At 43.1% G+C, this 24,664-nt stretch overlaps 3 protein-coding genes across 6 annotated transcripts; 1 reads left to right on the top strand and 2 right to left on the bottom strand.

The window, feature by feature from the left end:
• Positions 1-256: 256 nt before the first annotated feature.
• Positions 257-11,638, bottom strand: LOC138197955 (dual specificity mitogen-activated protein kinase kinase 6-like). Of its 2 annotated transcripts, XM_069149022.1 has the most exons (13): positions 11,262-11,638; positions 7,206-7,275; positions 6,485-6,533; positions 6,255-6,368; positions 5,863-5,982; positions 5,657-5,773; positions 4,914-4,965; positions 4,663-4,790; positions 4,119-4,196; positions 3,115-3,254; positions 2,835-2,880; positions 2,455-2,564; positions 257-1,843 (listed from the first exon to the last, which is right to left on the bottom strand). In XM_069149022.1, exons 1-12 carry the CDS (start codon positions 11,278-11,280, stop codon positions 2,487-2,489), a joined length of 1,011 nt encoding a protein of 336 aa, XP_069005123.1. In that variant the 5' UTR covers positions 11,281-11,638; the 3' UTR covers positions 257-1,843; positions 2,455-2,486. The 2 variants fall into 2 exon arrangements, with proteins under 2 accessions (XP_069005123.1, XP_069005121.1); XM_069149020.1 differs by having other exon boundaries at positions 257-2,564.
• Positions 11,639-11,927: 289 nt separating this feature from the next.
• btbd17b (BTB (POZ) domain containing 17b) lies at positions 11,928-15,996 on the bottom strand. Its single transcript, XM_069149019.1, has 3 exons — positions 15,746-15,996; positions 14,038-14,323; positions 11,928-13,694 (listed from the first exon to the last, which is right to left on the bottom strand). Exons 1-3 carry the CDS (start codon positions 15,837-15,839, stop codon positions 12,620-12,622), a joined length of 1,455 nt encoding a protein of 484 aa, XP_069005120.1. The 5' UTR covers positions 15,840-15,996; the 3' UTR covers positions 11,928-12,619.
• A 2,938-nt stretch (positions 15,997-18,934) lies between these two features.
• On the top strand, positions 18,935-23,177 carry LOC138197952 (G-protein coupled receptor family C group 5 member C-like). 3 transcript variants are annotated; one of them, XM_069149017.1, is made up of 4 exons: positions 18,939-19,624; positions 20,224-21,230; positions 22,126-22,226; positions 22,318-22,539. In XM_069149017.1, exons 2-4 carry the CDS (start codon positions 20,252-20,254, stop codon positions 22,444-22,446), a joined length of 1,209 nt encoding a protein of 402 aa, XP_069005118.1. In that variant the 5' UTR covers positions 18,939-19,624; positions 20,224-20,251; the 3' UTR covers positions 22,447-22,539. The 3 variants fall into 3 exon arrangements, with proteins under 3 accessions (XP_069005116.1, XP_069005118.1, XP_069005117.1); XM_069149015.1 differs by having other exon boundaries at positions 18,935-19,624; positions 22,126-23,177; XM_069149016.1 differs by lacking the exon at positions 18,939-19,624 and having other exon boundaries at positions 20,166-21,230; positions 22,126-23,177.
• The last annotated feature ends 1,487 nt before the right edge of the window (positions 23,178-24,664 follow it).

The following is a 24,664-nucleotide window of genomic DNA, read 5'->3' as shown; positions in this document are numbered from 1 at the left end:
ACGGAAGTACGAATGAAGTGGGTTAAGGAGGCATCCTGAAGTGCAAGTTGACACCTTAAAAAGACACGGACGACATAAATTAGCATTTTTCTGACAACAAAACTTCCATGAAAAATCGAAAACCGCCGACGCGTTAAACGTCACTCCAAACCGCTGGCTTTCCTATCCCGCGTCCGAGGCGCCGAGGCCCGAGAGCATTTTTCTACTTGAAACTTCACACTGTTCATTTCAACGACATGAAAGGTATACGCAGACGTACCGAACAATAAAGCCTTTATTTTTTTGTCTTTCCATAGTTCAAGTTTGTCAGTGCCACCCAGTGAAAAGGTGGCAAATAGAGTGAAGGAGTAAGAGGTAGAGCAAGTGTTCCATTCTCATTGTGATCAGCGTAAATTAATCACTTTCACGCAACAAGGGGATGGCAATCCAAAGAAGTCCGACTGGAAGAAAAAAAAAAAACAAGAAAAAAGAAAAACGAAAAACAAGAAAAACAACAGCAGCTTCTTTGTGGTGTTGTTAGCTTTCCCTTATAATTCACAATCATAAATACTCCTAACTCACTGACTTTTGATAAAGGTAGCACTACAGTGTAAACCAGAGGCAATGAGTGCTAGCCATGAACAGAGAGGCACAGCAGTCATCGCTATCATCATCACCACTATCATCATCACCATCATCGTCATCATCATCATCATCATCACAGTCTTGGAACACTTGGAGTGGAGAAACTGCCCACATGACAAGGGCCTCTTGCTGTGTGTCCAAGGGGCTCTGCATAGCATGGTCTGACAGAGGAGATAATGGCTGCCCGCCATGGACTGAAAAGAGGATCTTGATCCAGCAAATCAAGGAGAGCACGACCGGGGCAAGAATGAAGAAGAAGAAGAAGAAGTAGAAGAAGTAGAAGAAGGAAAAAAAAAAAAAAGACAACGGGCCCGTCTCTGCGTACTGTATAGGAGAGCGCAGAAACCTGAGCGGTGGCGCCTGACAGCGCATCAGTCCAAAATAGGTGTACGATAATCAGCTGGCCCGGTCAGTATTAAGTGTTTGTGTGCGTGAGTCACACTGCATTAAAACTATCTAAACACCAACCACTCTACCATTCATCTACACTGCCACAGGTTGGGACAGTGCCTTGTTACATTTAAAAAAAAAAAAAAAAAGAGATAATATTTACATCTTCAACACATAAATTATTTCCCTAACATACTGTCTCTGTAAGGCATAGTAAGGTCACTGAAACAAACACAAAAACAGAAGTGACCCTTATGAAAAGACTGCTGACTTTAAGAAGATAGGCAGAGGGGGTAAAAGAAAAGGTTTAAATGTTGCTGAAATTAAATCAAAATTTGCAGGCCAGACCAAGTCCAAAAGAGAAACAACACAATTAATGCAGTAATTCATGAGAACAATTTTCAAAATGGCACATAGAAAGAGATAAAGCTGTGAGCTTGATTAGGCAACTCCTGAATACTTCCAGGTAGTAACAATGGCAGCACTGGAGCTGACTCTTTAATATCCAATAAAGAAGAAGAATACGGGGTGGGGCGAGGGGTCGGGGAGGGGGTGAGAGTGTGTTGGAGGGGAGAGAGAGGGGGGGGGGGTGGTTTCCACTGCCTGGAGGGCTTCGCCTTGTATCGCTGACGATATGCGACGCCTTACATTCCATCGAGAGATCTAGGAATGACTTGCAACTCCTACGGGCCAGAATGTGACCTTTGACACGTCTTGCCGGTTTCGTTGCAGCCCCCCGGAGCCTCCCACAGCCCGGCCTGCGACAACCGCAGGCCCCTGCACCGGCACCGTCGCATCGGGGGCAGGACCGGGTCAAACCTGATGCCATCTGACAAATAAGGTCCGGTAAAATTCACACTCGTCAACGATATACAGTATCAAAACTCTGTATAATGAGAAAACATACAAACAGGTATGCAAATATAGCTTTCAATACACAACAACATACACATTAAACTGTTGGTTTTTGCAGATGAAATTCAAAGTATGCATACGATATGTGTCACAAACAAATAATGGCTGGCTCTGTTCATTCTGAAGAGAGAGATAAGAAAGAGGGAGGAGGGTTGTTGGGAGGGGGGGCGGGGTGGGGGGGCAAAAACAAAACAACAAAACAAGAACAAGACTGAAACAACAAATTCACTTCAGTTCATATTTGTCATGTTGGAAAACTGCTCACACAGGAAAAAAAAAAAAAAAAAAAAAAAAAAAGCTTTGGAGGAGTGAATTAAACCTCTCCAGTTGACCGGACAAGTTCATGTATTACCGCCGCGCTCCCACTCCAGTGCTGTTGTCAGTCTTTGGGTCATCCCCCCCCCCCATCCCCCTTTTGCTGTGTGTGGGTGTATTTGAGTCTGTTATTCCAGTGAGTTTGAAAAAAAAAAAAAAAAAAAAAAAAAAGGTAGGCCATTGGTTTGTTTGCTGAGAGATCTCGCCTACCCCGACGAGGTGGAGCCTGGAGGGAGCCCCCGTCAGTCATCCAGGACGACCTTGACAAAACTGGCCACGTCCGTCTCTTTGGAGTCGTGCAGAGTGAAAAACTGATGTTGCTGCATTAAAAGAGGGAAAAGGGCAGAGTTAGAAGCGTGCTCAAGAATTGATCTAAATCAAGCCCGTGTTGTTATTTACTTGTGAAATACACTAATCATAGGGTTGGTGAGGTAAGCCTGGCCTCTTGTGGACAAAAACAGGAAGCAGAGACAAAGTGAACCATCACAGCGGGGGGGGGGGGGGGGGGGGGGGAATGCTGACAAAGAAGACAAAGCGACCCTGGCAGGTAATATTTGGTTTGGGGTTTTGGGGAAATATCAAAATCTCACCATTAATTCTGTGTAAGCTGGTCTTTCATTTGGCTTCTTTCTTAAGCTGTAAAAAAAAAATAGAATCATGAAAGTGAGGAAAAACAGGAAGTGCTAAAATGTATAACTTTTTTTTATCAAAACATTTCTAAATTTGTTGAAATATATAAACATCCTACGGTGTAAAACTGAAGCTTCAGATACAGCACTTATGCAGGCACCTTTCAGTGAACACACAGCAAACACTGACCCCTGCTGGGCCTCGGCGTAACTTCATTCTTTTTAAACGTGAGAGGCTCACCACTGGGAGATGAAGTCTACAAACTCTGGGGAGAAACGGTCGGCGGGCAGCTGTGGAGACGGTTCGTCCACCACCTGCTTGAGCTGCTGGAACGGGGTGCCCCATGAGTCGTAGGGGAATTTCAAAATGGCCAGCTCGATCTATGAAGCAGAGAGAGGCTGATTTAACGAGGATTGTGCATGTTACAGCTGACCTTTGTGACTGCGCGCATGTTAGGATTGTGGTCAGGACCTTTTATATTTCTTATAAGCTACATGTAATCGTGTGATTCGGACAAAAACACTGGGTCACTGGACCAGTTTCACGGAAAAGTGTCGAATTCACCCCTCGCGTGACAACAAGAGTTTAAGTCAAAAGCAAAACAAATGAATAGAAATTCGGTCAATCGGTAGGCCGTGTTATATGTTAATTGAGCACAGCACAAACCGTAAAAAAAAATCTGCCATCAACGTGACGCAGTTATCAAACCTGTCAAGGGTCAGCATGACTCAGCGTAAGAGACGGGTCGGTAGTCCAGGATCTCTTCCAAGTTTGTTAAATATGAAAATTAACGACGTGACAAAATATACCTCGCTCTATTCTCTGTAATGCATTTGGTAACCTAGTCAAGAAAACTACTGTCAAAACAAAGGTTTATTATCACCGTCATAAAATAACTGCTGACTACTATATTATGTAGTCAAGGTACACAACTAAGCGAACATTCGCATTTTGGTGATTGTCATTGGTGTCGGCAAGATCTAAATAAACTCAAAACATAGAATACGTATAAAAGTATTTATCATCTAGCAGGAAAAACATGGTTGTGACCTTCAGACATGTTTTTATTCACTTTTAAAATGAATAAAAGACTTCCGTAGTGATTTATTAATGCTGTGAAAACTTACAGCGCCAAAAACAGCTTTGACTGCATTCAGTAGGAATGTTTTGTGAGTAAAACAACAACAACAACAACAACAACAACAACAAAGAACCAAAGTTCTACAAAGTTCAGTTCTCCTCACCATTGTAATGCCAAGACTCCATATGTCTGATTTGACACTGTAGCCTTTCTGGTTGAGGTCAGGGTTGATCCGCTCGGGCTGGAACAGAAAGCATTAGCGGATAAGAAACACCACTTTCCGAAATGAACGGGAACAAAAATATACCATCATTATTCTTCACTTCCCTGTTTTCTATATAAAACAGTTAAAAGCAATTTAAATATCAGACCGAATGAATCAAAATCCCTCCACATTTAAGAAGGCATAGAAAATGGAAGTAACTTTTTTTTTTTTTGGAGAGGATTTACAGTCATGGGCTCTTTTTGTGCAGCGACATTCCAGGCAAGCTGTTTGAAAGCTCCGGGTTTAGGACAGCGAGGCCTGATTTCTGTCACTCTCGAGATAGGTCAAGATATCCAAATGGTTATGGAGCTGCTGGCTTCACTCCAACTGATGAGCAGCTCATCGGACTCGGGACGCTGACACAGACCAGGTCTCGCCGAGATTCTTTTCCAAAACCGCCGCCTGTCGGTTCCAGGATATTATTCTCCGGGTCCCCACTCACCGCCATGTAGGGCTTGCAGCCTGCATCCATTGTTTTGGCCACAGAGTCCACCAGGTGGCCACTGATGCCAAAGTCGCACATTTTCACTTGGCCCTGAGTGTTGATCAGAACATTGGAGGGCTTTACATCTGGACGTGGACGTCATCCGGGTGGTGGTGGGGGGGGCAAGAGAGAAGAGATCACACCGATAATGAGAACAATAAATGGGAAACTAAAAATTGTACATGGTGATGATTTGATCCTCCGATTACCTCTGTGTATAACTGACAGGTTGCTGTGCAGGTGCTCTAATGCCTTCACAATCTGTGGGGAAAAAAAAAAAACATAAAACAAAAGTCAAATGTTGAATTCGTCCAAGAAGCTTGGCGTGGGATCTGGCTTGCATCTCGGTGAGAACAGTGAGAGTTGTACATGCACGTTCATAAAATACAAAAATGATCACTTCTTTGATTCCCCTCCATAATCCAGTCACACTTTCTTACACGAAAGCATGCAAATAGTGAGCAAAGCCTCAGCCTACAGATAATTTATACAAGGTGTAAGATGAGAGAAAAAAAAAAACATGGCTGATTTTTCAATGTGACGCTTTGACGCGTAATAATTCACGAGCCGGTTCCCCTCTGTTCAATCCACACACAAGCAGAACTGTAAAAAGGACAGTTTGTGGTTTTAGGGGGGGAATAATGTGATGCGACTATTTCTTCTCCATCTCCCAAGCACTTCCATCCAGAGCATCTCCGGCCACAGCGCTGGTTGCCTGGCAACCTCACCGTGACGACAAGACTCGAGAAAAAGTCACGGCACCCGGCTGCTGTTCATCGGTACATAAGTACAGCATATTAACTTCCCGCAAAACCAAAAACTGTCGTCGTCATTCTGCTCTCGGAGCACAGCTTCCCCAAATGTGGAACTCCACCTTTAACGTGCATGCAAATGCACGTAATCTCTTAATGACACTGCTTTTAGACCGTAAAATGTGGGCGACCGGGCTTACTGCTACTGTGATCTTGCCCAAGATGTCCTCGGGAATGGTTTTGCCTTTCTCAATAACCTTCTTGTAGAACTTGTCCAAAGACGTGTCCATCAGTTCCATACAGATCCAAACATCGCCCTGTGAACGATAAGGAAAGGCGTGATGAGGAGCACACGGCGGGAGGTCGCAGCAGTCATGGATGGATGCGATGTGAACGCGGGCTTCACCTCTCTGAAGAGGGCGCCGTAGAAGGTCACGGTGTAGAAGCAGTCCACTGTCCTCATGGAAATGTCCAGGTCCATCAGAAGCCTCTTCTGCTCCAGAGTGTTGACTGTGGCACGAATTCTCTGCGGACACACACACACACACATCACACACACACATCACACACTGGCTTGTCGGTTTCATCGCAGGGCAGCTACAGTATAGCTTTAATCAAATGGTGTCCAGTGTCCTAAAACACCCGCCCGCCCCCGTAATTGATCCGGAAGAGCCAAATGTTTGCGTTTGCTGAAATCATACATCGAATATGTCCATGACTTATGTTGCTATTTTAAAAGCATGGTGCATTTACAGAAATGACAAATCAGGTAACCGGAGTAGCAGCTTCCCAGCCTACCTTCACAGCCATGATAACGCCGCTAGGCACATGTTTCATCTTGTCCACCACCCCATACGCTCCCCTCCCCAGCTCTGCAATCAGCTCCAAGTCATCAGCCTTCACCACAAAGTTCTGGACAGAGGAGGCAGAAGTTGCAATAATGTATGCATTCAGTTCATACATTATTATCATAGAAAGAAAAAGAACATTGAACAGCATGTTTCAAGGAAATACAGAGTCAACTTTACCTGATCTCCGATTGTGACACAAGCTTTAGAGTCAAGATCTCGAGGGGGCCTGCAGGGAGAAAGCAACATTTGAAAATGAGCAAAAACAAATGGGTGGTCAGTTACATTGACACAATTCTCAGTTAAATTAAACCCATTTAACTCTGCCCCAAACAACTGCATAAGCAAGCACATTGTGGTTTTACTTCCTTGGTAATTGCATTTTTTTTTTTTTTTAATTTTACCACTCAGCACTAAGATTGTTTTTTACACTTTAGTCTTTGAATTAAACAGATGTGACGTGTTAATTATTGAGCTTTAGATGTACTACAAGCATGCTGTGCTAAACTAGCAAATCTCTTGGCTGTAGTTTTTTTGCTTTTTTTAAAGGATATATGTCACGGAACTCTGAGACAAAAAGCGAATAACTGTAGTCCTCAAAATGTTGAACTGTTCCTTTAATTTCATTACTTGAGAACATAATACAACTCTAATCCGAAGTTTGAGGGAGATACAGATATCTGAGGTTATAAAAACATCCATTAGCAATATATCAGGAGATATTGAGTGTTGGGAGTACTGAGCAAGACATTTTAGAGCTTGTTGTTCCTGAATGGGAGGCATACTGTGAACTGTAAATACAGATATATCCACAATAAGCTAATACTTCACCACTTTGGAGACCCTCTTTGGATGGTATGCGTGTTGTCGCTTTCAAAAAAAAAAAATAAAGGAATCTTACGCTGTTGCTGCTGGTTGGGGTGGCGTAAACACTTCTTTGGCCAGCTTCAGCCCGGGGTTCTTCTTCTTCCCTAAGAGACGAGAAAAACAAAACAAGAAAAAAAAAAGAAAAAAGCATTACTATCCGAGCTCCATGACGGATACATAATTGATCAATAAAGCTGGATGTAACGGCAACCACAAGTGAGTATAATTAGCAGTCTTTTGAAGAGGGCAAATGGACTCCCCGTCTACAGACTCTTACGAGTCCATTTACCTCATTACTCAGTTTGAAGCAGATTTTTAGCCACGACAGAGATACAGCGTTCATATTTAGACCACTTAAGAGTCAGATGAATGGACTTTGCTTGTTATTATTAAACATAACTGGCTTATCGGTTTGGCATTTTGTTCTATTCTCGTAGCGAGCGTTGTTTTAAAAAGTCACTATTAACTGTCAGTTGCCACTGACACAAACTGTAGCAAATGATCCGTTATCTAACTGGAGATTAGGTGTCCCGAACGCTGAGGCCCCTACCACAGAGAGAAAGTGGACTAAATGACTAATCAACATTGGTATGATGACTCAAATGGAGCAGGGGTGTGTGTGTAGGAGGTGGGGGGGGGGGGGATGCAAGGGAATCGAGCCTTCCTTCCTGTCATTCTTTTACTGTAATAACCACGTCTAATAAATGGTCGATTACAGCGTTATTCCGTTTTATAAACCTCCTTTTCCATACAATGTGTGTCACTTCTTCGACATATCTGGAGTACAGTGCCGACCGAACAGTGCAGCTCTGGGACCTTTCCGAGTTAAATCAGTGACAGCAGTCCATTCATAAACACCGTTTACCAGCAGCCTCTGGGACTTCCCACAACGGGTTGCGAGTCTCTGCCAGAGTGACACACAGCTACCGAGCCTACGAGCAACAACACAGGAAAAATACCTCAGCTTCTCTCGACGCGGACACTTTGTGTGCAGCATGTTTGCTCTTGTTGCAAGGTCGGGAAGACAAACCGAGCACTTTACTTGACCTTTATCCGTGTCTGCTGGGCCACAATTTCACCCGCTGGGATATGATGGGAAACAGTTTAGCCCTGGCTGGTTGTTACCTCCAATTACTCAACCCCAGTTCAGAGAAACTGGTTGCATCGAAGTCACCTTCCCTTTCACAGAAACTCTATAAAAACGACCAACCGTCAGCAACACGTATGATTATGTTATTGCCAGGTTGCATTTGCCGCCGAGTGACTCACAGCGCTCCACTGTGGAGGAAGTGCGATTGGGTAAACCCCTCCTTGCTAGATCATGCTGGAAGGGAAGTCGACTTTTTACAATGAATTTAGATCCTGCAGCCTACCAATGAAACCTTGACACATCCATTTTGTGTTGCAACCCTAAAATAAGACTGCAGCGTCTGGACTGACGACGGCAGTCTCATGTGGTAAGGACAGATTGAGTGTGATTTACTCACACATGCTCGGTCAAAAATAGATTTAGCATTTCCTCCGCGCGGGATAAAGCATGAGCGCTCAAAGTCGTCTGATGACCCGACAAATAAAGACGGGCTCATGCGGCGACACATCTGACATACCACAGCTGTTTTGAAGCTGTTAAGAGAGATATTCAACAATGCTCGGCGGCTGCAGGAAAACTGCCAAAAATCGCACGCTGTACGCGTAGTTTACAGTACCGTGTGGAGTTTTGAATTAGGTGGCGGTTAACTGCTCGTGGGCCTTCAAATACTATCCCTTCTCAGGTAGCGGTCTTTGTTTGGGCACCTTAGCGCGCGGCGTGTGCGGTGACACCTGGGGCCGAGGGCCGAGGGCCGCGGCGTGGGGACAATGATTCACAGCCAGACAGACTGGACGCATCCGCTCAAAACACAACAACTGTCAGGACCCTTTGGGAAATATGATGTCACTTCGTTCGGCCCGCTTGCCGTCCCCGTCGGGGCAAACTGAGGCCAGTCCCACTGCCGCCTGCTGCCGCTGCGAGACCGGCCCGGTCCTCCATCTGAGCATCACAGGACACAATGGTGTCATGACATCAGCCACAGCTGCAGTCAAAAAGTACATCGAGGAAAAAAACCAAACAAACACGTGAAACCATTTTCTCAGAAAGGGTCGAAGAAGTAGAGTATTTCTGGGAGGTGGTGCGAAGATTAGAAACCACACTGCCAACTTGGTATTCATGCCATTTGCCATGCTAACTTGTAAAATTAAAGAATTACATCAACAAGAGCACTGAAACCTTGTTTTTATATCCAAATGCATAATGTAGTTTGAAAAGTAAATACATTCATAACGCAGAACTTTTTATTGTCACGTGGGATGGAGCTTTTTGACCCAGAGCATTTCTGATTTTAAGAGTTGATCACAATCTTTCATCTTATTATAGGGTCGGCCACTTCAGATAGGAAGCAGCAAGTTGATAAATGTGTTATAAAAGATGCATACATTCTTTGGAAACCAAAAATGCTCAGCGGAAAATACCCAGACCGCAGCGGTACATGCGTAATGTCAACAAGTATTCCTGGATTGTGCACGGGATCAAAGTGTCAATAGCCGTGTGGCGAGTCACCATCAGGAAGCTCCGGCCTTAAGAGTGGGTCCACATACACACAGTGATGACTCACGCACAGATAATCTTCACACACCGCCCTATCAGCGCCGTTAGGGAGAACCCAATCTCCCAACGTGCCCCCCCCGAGTACTACTCGGGGCCCGGTCCTGCACCGACCGCGGGGGAGGTACGGCTCGTTGTCAAGAGGAGACACTTTCACAAGAGACGCCTCGCACCCGCCTCGCTTCGCTTTGCGCGCAGTACAAACAGCACAGGAACCTGTGTGGCAGCTCCGGAGAGTGCCCGCTTGCAGCCGGTGAACTGTCAACAAAAGAGAGACTGCACTCGGGTGTTTGGTGCTGCAAGTCAAAACATGCCATGGTAGGCCAAAGGCTGTGATTGCCTGAGCAGCCAATCTACACAGCCCTCTCAAAACCGTGTGTACTCCCGACCATGGAAACGCTAGTATGATTGTGTAACAGCACAAGCGGTGAACTTGAAATGTAAATTGACATCATCGTCGTCGTGCGTGCGTGCGTGTGGGGGAAGAGGGGGTGGGGGGGGTGGGGAGGGGGAGTGCAGAGGGAGAAGCTTTATTATTTATTTTTTTTTCCAAGGAGTGGATTTTAGTCAATAGTGTGCGGTAATTACACAGCAGAGAGTCGCCGACTGAGTGGCGGAAGTGTGTGATAGCGCCCTGGTTTCTCGTTTAAAAATAAAAAGGAATTTCCACCACTGGGGTTATAAAAAAAAAACAAAAAAACAAAAAAAACAGCAATTTTCATGGACTCGGGGCTTAAAAATATGTTTTCATCCAAGCAAAACAAAACAAACAAAAAAAAGAAAAAAAAAAAAAAAAAAAAAAAAAAAAAAGACCGATGACTCGATCATTAATGAGTCGAGAAAAAAAAAAAAAATACAAACACCTTCGCTTCACTTTACAAGAACGACATAAACACACATCGGCGCGGCGACTTCCAGCTGAGAGGCCGAGTTGGTTACAACTTGGCGAAAGTCCTTTATTGTCGCGAAAAGAAAAGGTGTTAGCTAACCACAACACGGGAACTTTCAACGGAGCGATGCGGATGTCGCTTTTTTTTTTTTTTTTAGCCGAGACACTAACAATAAAAAATAAAAAAAATAAAAAAAAAAACACCCGGTAAATTAGCACATTATCGGGAGGTCCGCGACTAGCGAGGACGTCTCGAAACTTCGCATGTTGAGAGAAAGCAGGAAAAGACATGCTGGCTAGCTTCTTTTTCTTTTTTTTTTTTTTCCTTCCCTCTTCTCATACATGCAAAAGCTCTCCACCTGGCAAGGTTACATTTACGCACAACACCGCTAGCTAAACTATTTTTCCACGCAAACTGCACGGCAGCGTTTTTGAAATACGTGCACGGGCTGTTGTCGTTTTAAAACAATTACCAAAAAAAAAAAAAAAAAAATTACCAAAAAAAAAAAAAAAAAAAAAATACCAACAACAACAAACTGGGGTGAAATAAAGAGACTCACCTCCTTTGGACAGAGACATTTCCCCTTTGCTTTGATGAGGGGGAAGGGAAGCACAAAGACTTTTGCCTTTTTCCTTTTTTTTTTTTTTTTACTCCCTCCCTCCCTGCATCTACCCCTGACACCCGCTCAGGATCTGCTTGGCTTGTGTGCTGCAAGATCCAGCAGCGATTTAAAAAAAAAAAAAAAAAAAAAAAAAAAACACCCTGTTTGGGGTCCTCGCGCAACCCCCGGCGCTTCAATTAGCGGCTCGCGCGCTCGAAGATCGACGAAAGGAGATGAAATGCGCAACTTTAAATTAAAGCCGTGCAGTTCGCGTTAAGTTTGCGAACAAACAAAAAAAAAAAACCTGCACTCGGCTGGCCAAAGTCTGACAGCTGAAGGGTCCGACGACGTGATGACGCAATTTCCTGCCTTCTCTTTCCCCCCCCCCGCTAAGCATCACGGGATGTGTCGTTCGCGCTGTGATGCGCGCTCTGTAAACAAAGAGTTTTATTTTCCGGACAAAATACGAGACAAAATATTAAACTACGATGAGACATTTATATTGGTTTCGTCAAAGTTTATTTTGCAAATTGTTTAGTGGCCACCACAGACACGTTTTTTGTTTTGTTTTGTTTTTGTTTTTTTTAAATCTTACTGTTTTTTTTTTTTACTATATAGCCTACCTTGTTTTGTTTCAGGGAAATCACATACTGGTGTAGTTTCTTTAAACGCTAGATAAAATGCATGTGTAACACTAAATAACCAAAAGCAAAATGTCTGCATTTAGCTTGCAGTTTCCACTGTCTTACAAGTAACTACATTACACAAAGGAACACTGATAATGGGATTGCACTTTCATTTACTCATTCTGGTACGCAAGATCCAAACAGGTACAGTATAAGAGTATAAGTCATAGGATAAAAATGCCATGAACTAAAAGTCTATATTTGACTGCTGAATTAGGAAGACCATCAAATACTATCAATAACAGTTAAGTCAAAAGCTAAACTTCTATAGCACCTATGCAAACAACGTTGACCATCTCATTAATTTAATCAATTCGAGGGGAAAACTGCCACACTATAAAATACCTGAACAAATACAGTACATTGAAGTGTTTTTTTTTTTTTTTTTTTTTTTTTTCTCTTAGTATGCAGGAAATACTGAAAAACCCACCATCATCTCTGCTGAGCCATCGAATTGTCAAATGACACCTCCTTGCTAAATAATTGGAGGACAAGAAAATGCACAAACTAATGAACCATTGAAATGTCACAGATGTGACACATACACATGTGCTGTGATATGAGTTTACTTTGGAATATGTGATTGTGTGGGTGGATAACCGATGGTGAGGTCACGGTAAATTCCTGCTTTTACTTCCTGGCTACAAGGAGAGTATGGTAGAGAGGTTTTATAACAATGTGCAGATAGAGGGAGCTGTCAATTAGGTACTCTGATACACGGCGTTGCAGGTCAGCATCCACCAGGAAATCCCCAGCCTCCTCTGTACTTTGGTGGAAGTTGTAGACATGGCGGACAACCACTTTTCCTTGCTGTCTTGCCATTACAATTACCGTCTTCTGGAAACTCACACCCGCAAAGTCTGGGCTGGAAGTGGCCGGTGTTACAATGATGCGAGGTCGACCTGCATCGGTGCGGGTGGGCTGCATGGCACCCAGTTCAGTGTAGGTGGACCTGGCACTGAGAGGGAGCCAGCGAGGGGAGAACAGGGCATTCCATGTCACTCTCTTACTGGAGTCATGGCCACTGGGCCCGAGCTGGGTCTGGAAGCTGAAACTGCGGTCATCACGGGTGGGGCTATTGATGACCCAAGGGGAACCCCAGGAGGAGGACAGGTAGTTGCGGGGAGTGAAAATGCTGCAGTTGACATCAAAGTACTTGGCCAGTTGGATTGGTGAGGCAGAGTGAAATTGGAAAGCTAGATAGAGGAGATCACGGATAGCCTCGTAATACTTTGCCATGAGGGGGGATTGCTTCTGAAGGCGGAAGAGATGCTGAGGGGGGATCATGCCATATCGAACAGCCTTCAGGGCAGTCTCCACTATTGTACTGACAGGCTGGTTCTGGGTAATCCAGCCCTCCAGGGCCTCGTAGAGCTCCAGCTCGCTCTGCAGAATGAGGTCAGAGCGCTGGAGCAAGGAGAGGAACAGGTCTTCACTGATGGAGCCCCATTCTCCGCTCTGCAGCACAGAAGACAGGTTCCAGGACAGGTACTGCAGACAGCTGTCCCGCAGGGTCATGTCCCCAATTTGTAGTGCATAGTTGTACCAACCCACCACATGGCCTGTGGGGGAATCACTAGACAGATGTTGAGTCATATATTGGGTCAGACCCTGCTGCAGGCCCCACACATGGTACTTGCTGGCCAGCTTATGCAGAGAAATAGCCTGATCTAGCCGCACTGAGATATCACCGCAGTACAGATACCTGCAAAAGACATTTTTGAAAGTATTGTTAAAAGGAAACAATGTTTCTGTGAGGCATACTATACTTTGAGTCTTTTTTTGTCCTCACATCTGAGTCACTGAAAAAACCCACACTCTCTGATTTTAGACTGCGAGCCTCAAACAGCAAGTATAATTTTAGAAAATTTCAGAGAATGGAGCATATCACATCCATATTAAACAGAAAGAGGCAAAATGGTGAGAAGATCTGCAACTTTTTACTTTTGGAAAATACAACCACATCTGCAACCAGCTCCATAGTTTATATAATACTGTTTTGATATATTAACTATACATAAATGTTTACATTCTACAGTCCCACTCACCTGACAAACTTGTCAAAGACAGCTGCACAGTCGGGCATCTCCCTCAAAACCAAAGCGCTGTTGTTGTGAGTGAGCAGCATTTCCTCAAACACGTCACTCTGCATTGTGAGAACCAGGCTGTGGGCCTGGATCACCTTCACCTCGTCTGTGTTGATGGTCTGCACCCGGAGAGTGACATCACTGCCGTTACCCATGGTCAGCAGGGTCTCCATACGTTGCACCAAACTCATGGAGTGATTCAGCACAGTGGCGCCATTGTCCAAAGTTGGTTCCTGCTTCAGGGCAGCTGTGGGAACAAATTGTGCAAGATAGTGGATATATTTGTCAGAGACACTCTCATCACTATTGAAATGCTGAAGAAATTCTGCCTTGGAGATTGCACAGAAAATGTTCATTTGTTTTCATTTATGAATTTGGATAGCACCTTATATTCTTTTTTATTTCATGTTTCCATTGTCATCATTTGCATCCTTCCTACTCTGCTTCCAGACATTTCACAGCAGGATTCATAATGATTCCAGAGAGAACTAGGAGAGCACACCCTAACCCTTCAACTAAACCACAACTGACAGTAAGCGCCAGGAAAAAGCAGACTGGTGCATCCTTCTCTTTTCCTGCTCTCAATTAATAGAGAAAGACAGCAACAAGGCAGGTGGCTGACTCAGAAAACCTCAGACATACCAGGTGCACAGAAAAGAAACCTTGAGTTTGCAGAACCATTGCAGATGGCAGCTTCTTGGGGCCCGTTTGAGCATAAGTACAAGTGGCACATACTGGAGAAATCACACATGAAAGACTCAGCACGACAAGTCGCTGTTTCCATTCTGCTCTGCCACAGCCATAGGCAGCTTTTTTGGCCTGTTATTTGGGGTTTAATGAGACACAGGGGGAGCACACTTGGTTCCCTAGGATGCCTCAGTCTTCGTTTCTCCACCACAGTCATGTGCCCCCACTTCAAAGTAACCTTTTTCCAATTAGCCAGCCAGTACCCTGAGCCAGCTGAGCATAGTGGAGTGTATGAGTGTGTGTATTGACAAATAATTCTGGCACAGTGATCCCAATTGAAAAATCATCAAACTCATTGTAACAGAGGGAAACAGCATATCTGTTACATAATATGTCAGATTCTGTAAGAGAGAGAAAAAAATAAATTCTGACAGATTCAATTCAAAGTCTACAAAATAACTCGTGAATAAAGAATGTTTCAGTGCCTCTTCCACTCAAGCCGAGAAGAGCTGAGAACATTAAATAAAACATTTTATACATGTCCGAAAATATCTAGGATTAGATGAGTCTGCGCTCACAAAAAACTAATTCAACAACGGCGTAAAGTGGCTTTCATTAGCTTTGGTCAAAATCAGTCAAAGTCAGATCTTCTTTTAAGGAGTAAAGCTTCCCCTCAGCACTTGTATTGTATTACTGGGCTGGCAGAAAGCCAGGCGGCAAATGGACTTGCCCGTCTTTCTCTGCACCCAGCAGAGAAACAGATGAGGACAGGATGAGTGGAACAGATAAATACCCATCCCTTGCCCTGAGGCTGGGCACGAGCCACACATTCATTCTGTGCCCTACAACCCACTGGCGGTATGGGGGAAGCTGGACTGAAATAGAACAATAGAGCCTCCCTTAAAATGTAGGATATAAAAAAAAAAGTAAAAGTGAGAAGAAGTAGCAAAAATTTTAACTACTGATAGCATTTGTTACTTACCTCCGCTAACTGTGACAGAGTGGAAGTGGATAAAGAGGAGCAGGATGCCCACATAGACCCAGGCAGGAATCTCTTGTTCACATGAGCGAACCATATCTTCTCAGTTATTCCCTGCTTTCTCTTTCTTTGTCCTTTCCCACTCTCTTCCTTTTCTCTGTGCCACTCTTCTCCTGACCTTTCTTCTTGCGGCGCTGGCTCTGTCGTATGCGTTCAGAAAGGTGTCTTGTCCCGTGTGCTGCCCGGCTCCTTGTCCTGGACTCTTTATGTAGGACGCTGGCCTTTCCCTGGCGCATCTCGCAACCCCACGGACTCCATTGATTGGTGGAATCTGGCAGGGGCGTTGCTATAGCGACAGCTTTGATTTTAAATTTCTCCCTTTTGGATGTTTCATGGCATTGATCAGTGGCACCGGGCCAGACAGAACTCAGTTTAATGTTTTTTTTTTAGTTTAAAAGTCAGTGGGAGTTAGGCACTATTAAGAATCAATAACAACACAGTTTCATGTTTTAATGGCACTCAAAATGCAGCAGATCTCTGGGCTGAAAATTTCATTTAAGATACCTATTAAGTACAATCAGTGCCATATAATTAGTCAATTAATTACCGCAGGTTGCCATTGAGACTATCTGCTAAAAGTAATTGAGGTTGTAATATGTGTGACTGACTGCAGTTAATCAAATTTCATAATCCATTTACAGGACAGTTTTTCAACTAAGTGCAATTATTTCACTGATGGCATGTAGATCTCACTAATGTGGGCATAATTTCATTGGTGCTGGGTCAGCTAATCAATTTGAGGCAAGATTTGTCTATCACACTCAAGTGCCAATAAGGACTTTATGGAGTCTCATAGAGTTTACTGGTGTTAAAAGAAATAAATGTATTTAATATCCATGTGAAATACTTTTTTTTAAGATGTATTATTGCGCCATTAAGTACATGTAAGACTATTATTCAGTGCACCCTTTTCATCACAAACCTGACAGAGTGCTGAAGGCTTAATGAATGTTGTGTGATACAAATGCCAGCTGGATATGGAGTTAATGGTCTGCCGCTTGCAGGGAACATACAAACCTCCGAGCTATAATAATCAATATAAAACGCTATAATGACTTAAAGTGAGCTCTACAGTCACGCGACATGACAGAATCACACACCCTCGAATATCATACTGTAAATGGGGTACAATAAAAGTATTTTTACTGAAAATACTGCAGCAGCCCTGACAACAGTACATAATGCCTCTGGTCATGGCCTAAGAGATGCATATAGTACCATTGAAGTTCCCCTTTATTTACCACTCAGCTAGCATTGACCTGTCAGCAGAGATGGGTCAGTCGATGCTGAGATCCCTGTTAAAATCTTCTTGAAAAGATCAACTCGGTATGGATCTGACATTTAAAAAAAAGAAAATAAATCAATGCACGTGACTGGGCCATTAGTCCACTTACAATATGTATACTGATGTGCAGCAATGTGATAAATGTGTTTAAAATAGATCCCAATCTACCTACTTTGAGGAAGACAAGGAGAGACATCATTTCAGGGGGAATTGGGTTGTGGTAAAGCCCTGAGGGCTGCCAGGCTACAGTAAAAATGCAGGAGAAGAGATGACCTGCAAGAACCCAACCTGAGCAACTGCTATGAATAACCTGACACATTCTCAAAGGGGAGCTGCTGAGGTGCCCTAATGAAGCCTGCTGCAACAAACCGGACTAGACAACAAGGCACAGGATCCTACTGGCAACATCTTCTACCTGTTTTAGTTTCAGACAGAGAATACAGATGCACATAAATAACATGAATGAGTTTATATGGATGCAAACAATGAGGCTTGTATCAACTAATGGTCTACCGGGTTTTATAGCACTGCATTTTCTATATTTTCACGTTTATATTGGTTTATTAGTTCAATGAATCGCTGTATGCCAACACCATTCAAACAACTGTTATAGCTTCAACAGAGTAAACCCAAAGCCCTCTTTACGTGTGTATCTGAAAAGGACATGTCCTTCATTTAGGTCACATTGCTTTCTCCTTTGATTCAGCTTCCTATTAAGAATCCAACGGGACCACAAAGCAAAGAGATGGATTGACAAGCTGCTGGGTTTGTAAGAGCACCCCTCGGGACGAGATCCATTGAGGGATCGATGCACCACGGGGGGCTCCATCACGCAGTATAAACAAAACGTTAAGTACAGGCTGAATGCCAGCGCTTGCTTCAGCCAGGTGTCCTGGATGACCTTACTGCTGAACCTGGAGGCAATGCACCAGTTAACCAGGTTTCCAAAACATGACATGCCCCTGTTAAATACAGAAAAAAACAGAGATGGTATAAATCATCATGAAACATGCAGAAAAGCTATAATCTGCTTTGTCTCAAACTGAATTATTTCTGAGCATCTCAATTACGGAGACAAATTTATCTCTGCATTTCAGTGATGCGCCAAAGTAAAATCCATTAAGTAACTGTAGTGGGTGGCTTACTGTTTTGTGGAAAAGCTTCTTCCTGTTAAAACGACTAAATGAGTAAAAGAGAGTTGTGTAAAATGAAGATAAAGATATCCATTAATATGTCAAAAACACCTCAGTTTCCTTTTGGAGCCCACTTTCCCTTTGATATAAAGCAAACTGTGTATCATAGTTTGCCACATCTACAACCGTTTAATAGTGCAAAACACAAACTATTATGTAAAATATCAACATGTGACCTTTAGGCCTAATAAAATAGGTATCGATGGGTGGTGTTACTTCAATATTTATTTGATATTTCCACAATTTTCAGATGGGTAAACACTCATTGAGGAGAGCACAACTTTTCCAAAAGAACAGCTTAAAATCAATGGTTTCTGTTCATGTTCTTATTTATCACGTGGTTGCTAAGTGGCATGGCCTAAAACAGATCAATAACAAGATCTATCTTGTTGTGTAATCTCATTTCACCCTGCTGAACTGAAAAACACTGCAGGAGTCAACCTCTATAACAATATTTTCCACTAGGTGGCTCTGCTCGCTGGATACAGTCTCCCCTTAGATGATGACTGCTGTGCAGAGCATCTTTGAGAGAAATTAGAGCTAGCAGTTGAGATTTTTCAGATGCCTGATTATGTTTGTATAAAGTAGGCTATTTATTTTATTCTTAGCAGTGTGCTCAATGTCTATTGAAGGTGAATTTGATTTAAACTTAACTTAAACTGTATGTGAGACAAAGTAGGCCAGCTCCAAAATCTGCTGCTCAAAGTGCAGCAGCTGATTATTGTATAAAACTCCTTTAAAGACAAATTAAAACAGATCTAGTCACTAAACCTGCAAGTAAATAATCATCAGCGTGTTCGCACGTCAGACAGGTCACTGCTCATATGGCGCATAACCTGTAGCTGTACAAGTTTAATGGTTCCATTTGAGAGGTGTGAGTGGGTCCCTTTGTTTGGATGTAAGCTGCCTGGAACAAATAAGTAGGCCGGACGCTATAATCTCGCAGAATATGCAAAGCTGCAGACAGCACAGAGGTTGGCTAAACGAGCACAATGATTTGATCCGAGTCTTTGGAGAAAGTTACGTTTACCGAATAACAATAACTGGAACAACTGGTGATGGAACTAAATATCGAATATCACGTTTGAATAACAGAGAGAGGAGAAGCGGATGGCGGACTGTTCATGAGCCCACCCGGAATAACCAGTGGATCCAAACAAGTGGAAACTCGAACGCGGATGAATAGGACGAAAAATACACCTGAAGTCTGTTTATACTCGACAAAGACGAAGAAATACTTTAGGCGAGGCAAGTTTGTTTTCCAGGGTCGGTTATCCTCGCCGGAGGGAAAGTACCCGAGTCACCTGTTGGACAGGCAGGCAGAGCTGTCCACTGTGAGTCCTGGTAAGTCATCACCGCGGCTTGATTTGCACCATAATAATTACACATTGTCAACCTTATCGTCATGATATTATTTTAACGTGTCATTTTTTTTTTTTATAGCTTTTGTAAAACGACATTCAAAACGTCAACTTTTCATGAACTAAGAAAAGCTTCCTGTTTGGCTCAGTGGCAGATAGGGGATTCAATGATTTATACGATTAGCAAGCATCCTATAAACAAACACTTCAATTAAAACTTTAAAAAAAATTACCAGAGAATTTGCGGGAAAATGTGTTTTCAACAACAATTAGTCCTATTAAATCACTGACTGACTGGCACTCGTTTATCTGATGGCGGTTGCTGGGTGGGATGGTGCTTCTGCTAATTAAATGTTCTTGGAAGACGAGACTGAGCTGAGACTAAAAAGTCATTGTAGAACGACTCCGTTTTAGAATTAAAGGCAGGGGGAGACAAGGTGCAAGTCCTCAATTCTTCAGAGTCAAATGAATTTATTTCAATGCACAGCAATTATTATTATTATACAGTAAGAATTTACACAAATGAGATCTATTTCCTTATGAAACAATATGTTTAAAGTAATCACACTATTTCTGTTGCAGCATTTCGACCAAAAGCTGCAGTGAAGCAATGGGCCCCACAAGTGCTCCAAAGGGATGTGGCTCCAGCATCAGCTCCGTATATTACAATCTGTGTGACCTGACCACAGTGTGGGGCGTTGTGGTGGAAGCCATTGCTGCTGCTGGTGTGGTGACTTCCTTTGTCCTGTTCATCATTCTTATGGCCAGCTTACCGTTCGTGACAGACAAGAAAAGAAAAGGTATGGTGGCCCTGCAGGCCAGCATTTTAGTGTTCACACTGGGCCTCTTCGGACTTACTTTTGCCTTTATTATGGGTCGGTACACAACCAGCTGTGCTGCACGGCGGTTCCTGTTTGGAGTGCTTTTCTCAGGCTGTCTAGCCTGCCTGGCGATGCACGGGCTGTGGCTTGCCCTGCTTCAGCGGAGAGGCCGGGGGCCCAGGAGCTGGATGTTGTGCCTGGGAGCCTTGGGTCTCTGGCTTGTCGAGGTGATCATCAACACTGAATGGCTGATCATCACCGTGGTCAGAAGCCCACCCAGAGGTGTCACTGTCCCTGATCTGTCCTGCAGCATCGCCAACCAGGACTTTGTGATGGCCCTCATCTATGTAATGGCTCTGCTGCTGGCTGTGGTGCTGATGGCGGTTCCCTCACTAACACACAAGCGCAAGCAGTGGCGCCGAGATGGAGCCTTCATCCTGGTCACGGGGCTCTTCACCCTGGCCATCTGGGTGGCTTGGATTGCCATGTACATCCACGGAAACCGAATGTACGGGAATCCCAGCTGGGATGATCCTACTCTGGCTGTAGCAGTGGTGTCAAATGCCTGGGTGTTCCTCTTCCTCTACACAATTCCAGAAATCTGCTCACTGACGCAGGAGGACCCAGAACAGGAGCAGTCCCATGAAGGAGACCATATCTATCCTGCCATGAGCCTGGTTTATGACACCATCCTTAAGGAGCCAGAGGCAACCCACCAGAACGTGTACATGGAGAATAGTGCCTTCTCCATGGATGAGCCTCTAACAGGTCAATCATAACACATGGCTGCCTAATCTGACAATAACAGGAGTTATTATGCTCATCTTAGTTACGGTTACGTAGATGGGTATGAATAAAAAAAATTAAAAAAATAATCAATAATCATCAATACATCCTGCAGAACACCTTCATGTGCCTTTTGTACAAAACAAAAAGGTTGTGAATTAATTGGCAGATTAATAATTTTGGTTGTTGACAAAACAACACGAAATAGCTATTTGGCATTTGTCAATCTCTATGTGATCTTGATCTTGTAAGAAAAGATGTTGAAATATCTTGTATGACATGAACAATTTGCCAGGCCAAAATGTTTATTATAAGCATCTTCACTGCTCATAATCCCTAAATATGTTTAATGTTCACCAATAATGCGCCCTTATTAGGAAAGAAATCCGATCTACATAGTGAAGCTTGTCATTGGCTGATATTATGATACAATCACCACATTACAGTACAAAGTCTTTAAATAATATAGCGTATTTCTTGCAAACAGCAGTTTCTTGGAAGACTTGCATTGTCAGTACAAACTGAACAATAGGCGACATATTTAAAGTAGGTAATAGGTACAACAGTGTACTTTTAAAGTTTTTTAAATATCCAGCTTGATTGTTTATCTCAGAAAATATTGATTCAACTGGTCAATTTAAGTTAATTTCAAAAGTTATTGTTAGGGACTCTTGTCCGAGTATCTTTTTTAATGGCATTTAAAGTATGTTATTGTTGTATGATGTTTAAAAAAAAAAAAATTAAAAAAAAGTGTATAAAGCTGCTATGATGTAAAATTTCTGCCAAGTCTGATCTAAAACAAAAAAAATATCCAATAATGGACTAAACAATGACCTTATTTTTTCTTTTAAATTCATGTCCGTGTTGTGTTTTCCAGTGCCCGTAGAGCCCGTCTCTCCATACGGGGTTTACAATGGTAAGTTACGAAGTTGCGTGTACCAACCCACCGAATTAGCCTTGATTAAAGATATGTCAAAGGTGAGTCTGCGAACACTGTTTTACACCACAATATCTCTACAGCATCTCCTCATGTCATCAAAAATAACCCCTCATATCTGGGCTTCCACAGATGGACCAAAACATGATCATAGCTCGAGCCAGAGCCTCCTCTTTGATTCCAGGAAGTCACAGAGACTCCTTTTTGATTCCAGCAGCTGGCACCTCCCTGCCTCCTTCAGCTGGATTTTATACATCGTAAGGAGTGTCATAGGTTTGCAGACTGAGGAAAGAGCACAGCGCCCTACACACTCAGTTGTTACAGCTAAGAAATAAATCTTCACCATGGGTTCGTTCTCAGAGTTCCTACCATCAAATGTCATATTCCTCTCTCTCTTCCTTAGGAAGATGCTTTCAATAATAATAATAATAATAATAATAATAATAACAATAATAACAACAACACAGTGGCCTAGCTGCTCTACGAGCCTTCTCGCGCTTAATTTCGTCAACTGCTGTCTGAGCTTTATGCACAGGGGCCAAGCATGACAAGTACAAGATTATAACAACTCTGACAACACTAGAGTTAGATGCCTTATAAAACTAGCCAAATATAAGTTTTTCATATAAAAAAAATGTTGTGCCTCAGCTGCTTTATTTCAGTTCTGTACTCTAACCTTTCTGCTGCTGATAAACCAGCTTTGCTCACTTGGAGCTTCAATCACTAACCCTCCCCCCCCAAAAAAAACAATCACCCAAAAGGAAGTGTGACATGTACGTGTCTCTGCGGGAAAAGCCATGACTTTACCTCCTAGCCACGAGGAAGACCAAAAACTATTCAGACTTTTTCAAAATCTAAAACCCAGAACATAGCGATGTATAAAACACACGACTAAGTGTCGATTGATGGTGGAAAAACAGTAGACAAGGCTGGTCTAGGTTGTTTGCAGTGTAAATGTGTTTAATTTAGTAAAGGTTGTGATAATATTTTCACCAATGTGTATTTTTTTTTTTTCTTGTTAAAGCTGCTGCTTGTACTCTTTATTTGAGAAATGTGATTACAACTTCCTCTGAAAGCCATATGATTTTGTAGTGTCCTGGAGTTTTACAAAATGTAATTTTATGTAAGTTATAAGTTATTAAACCGACAAAAGCTACTTACATCTTGTGTAGGCGTTTGCTGTTTGGATTGTAAAAAGTAGGAACTCACATGGAGGCCAGTAACATATAAAAAGAGGAAGTGTCATTAATAATGTAACGTACTCTCCACAGTACTTATTTGCATATATTGGCTTGATAAGCTTTAGCTGATGCCGCAGGCTGGGACTGTCTCCTATTCTGTGTTATAGGACGTATTTACACCGCTGCAAGGGTTAAAAATATCTTGGGTGGTACTGAGATTAAATGTTGTTGTGCTGCTAGACCCAAATAGCAAAGTCCCATTGTAAATCTAAGTAATGTTCTTTCTGGTTTGAACTTGGAGCTGAAATAGTGTTAGAATCGCTGAATAGATCTATTAATATATTCAAATTTAGTCAGTAGTACAGTGAATTAATGTTTTAAACAAATTGGTATTTACAACTGCTTTGACTTTAAAATGAGTTGTCCTCCTTCTTTACATCAAAAAGTGCAATTATTTGCTTACAATTTGTCACACGCACACACACACACACACACACACACACACACACACACACACACACACACACACACACTCTGTTCAGAGTGTCGGAGTGAGCTGTCGCTGCGGGCTGAATCGTCTCCCTCCCAATTACTCCCCCGGCCTGTGCTGTCAGCAGCCAGGAGCACTTGCTCGGAAAAGAAATTGCTCACAAACTGGAAATTATACAGCACGGAATTGAACTTTACACGTGCGCAAATATTGAGATTTTCCTCTGGGATGCTTCGTGCCTGCACCCTGCAATCCCCACTGTGTTCACACAGGCTAATTCATGCAAGATATGGCAAACAACACGCAGATAGGCCGTGCAGCCTTGTCAAACAACCCGACGCTGAACATACAAAAGGAAAAACAATGTACCTAGATTTAAAATAAACAAAGCATTTAGACATTTGACAGTGTTTTCTTTGCGTTTCCCAACAAATCTGCCTCTTGTTCTGGTTAACGTCACCGACTGGTTAGCTTTAGATTAATGGACAACATTACAGGCTGTCTCAGAGGAGCTCTGGTTGGGTGTTACCCATCACACACAGGGGCGACTTGTAAGATGTCAGCTCGCAGAAGAGACATTTTGAAATATAAATACATGAAACCTGGCCAGGGTCTTGTTGGGTGCATTAGATATTAAGTCCTGGTCCTTGAGCAGAAATCAAAATCCTTATCTTTCACCGGCAGCTGATGTAAAGCAACATGAGTAGCCGTCTTGCAAACAGGTGGTTACATGACCAGTGGTGGATGTACTCAGCTCAAGGGACTCGGCACTCCCGGTCACCAGCAGCTGTCCCCACTTAATACATTT

The sequence above is a fragment of the Embiotoca jacksoni genome, unplaced genomic scaffold (assembly GCF_022577435.1).
Source record: "Embiotoca jacksoni isolate LCO1_2020_lvr unplaced genomic scaffold, fEmbJac1.0.p SCAF_15, whole genome shotgun sequence".
NCBI lineage: Eukaryota > Metazoa > Chordata > Actinopteri > Embiotocidae > Embiotoca > Embiotoca jacksoni.
The sequence above is the reverse complement of the archived record's forward strand: the minus strand, read 5'-3'. Positions and strand labels throughout refer to the sequence as shown.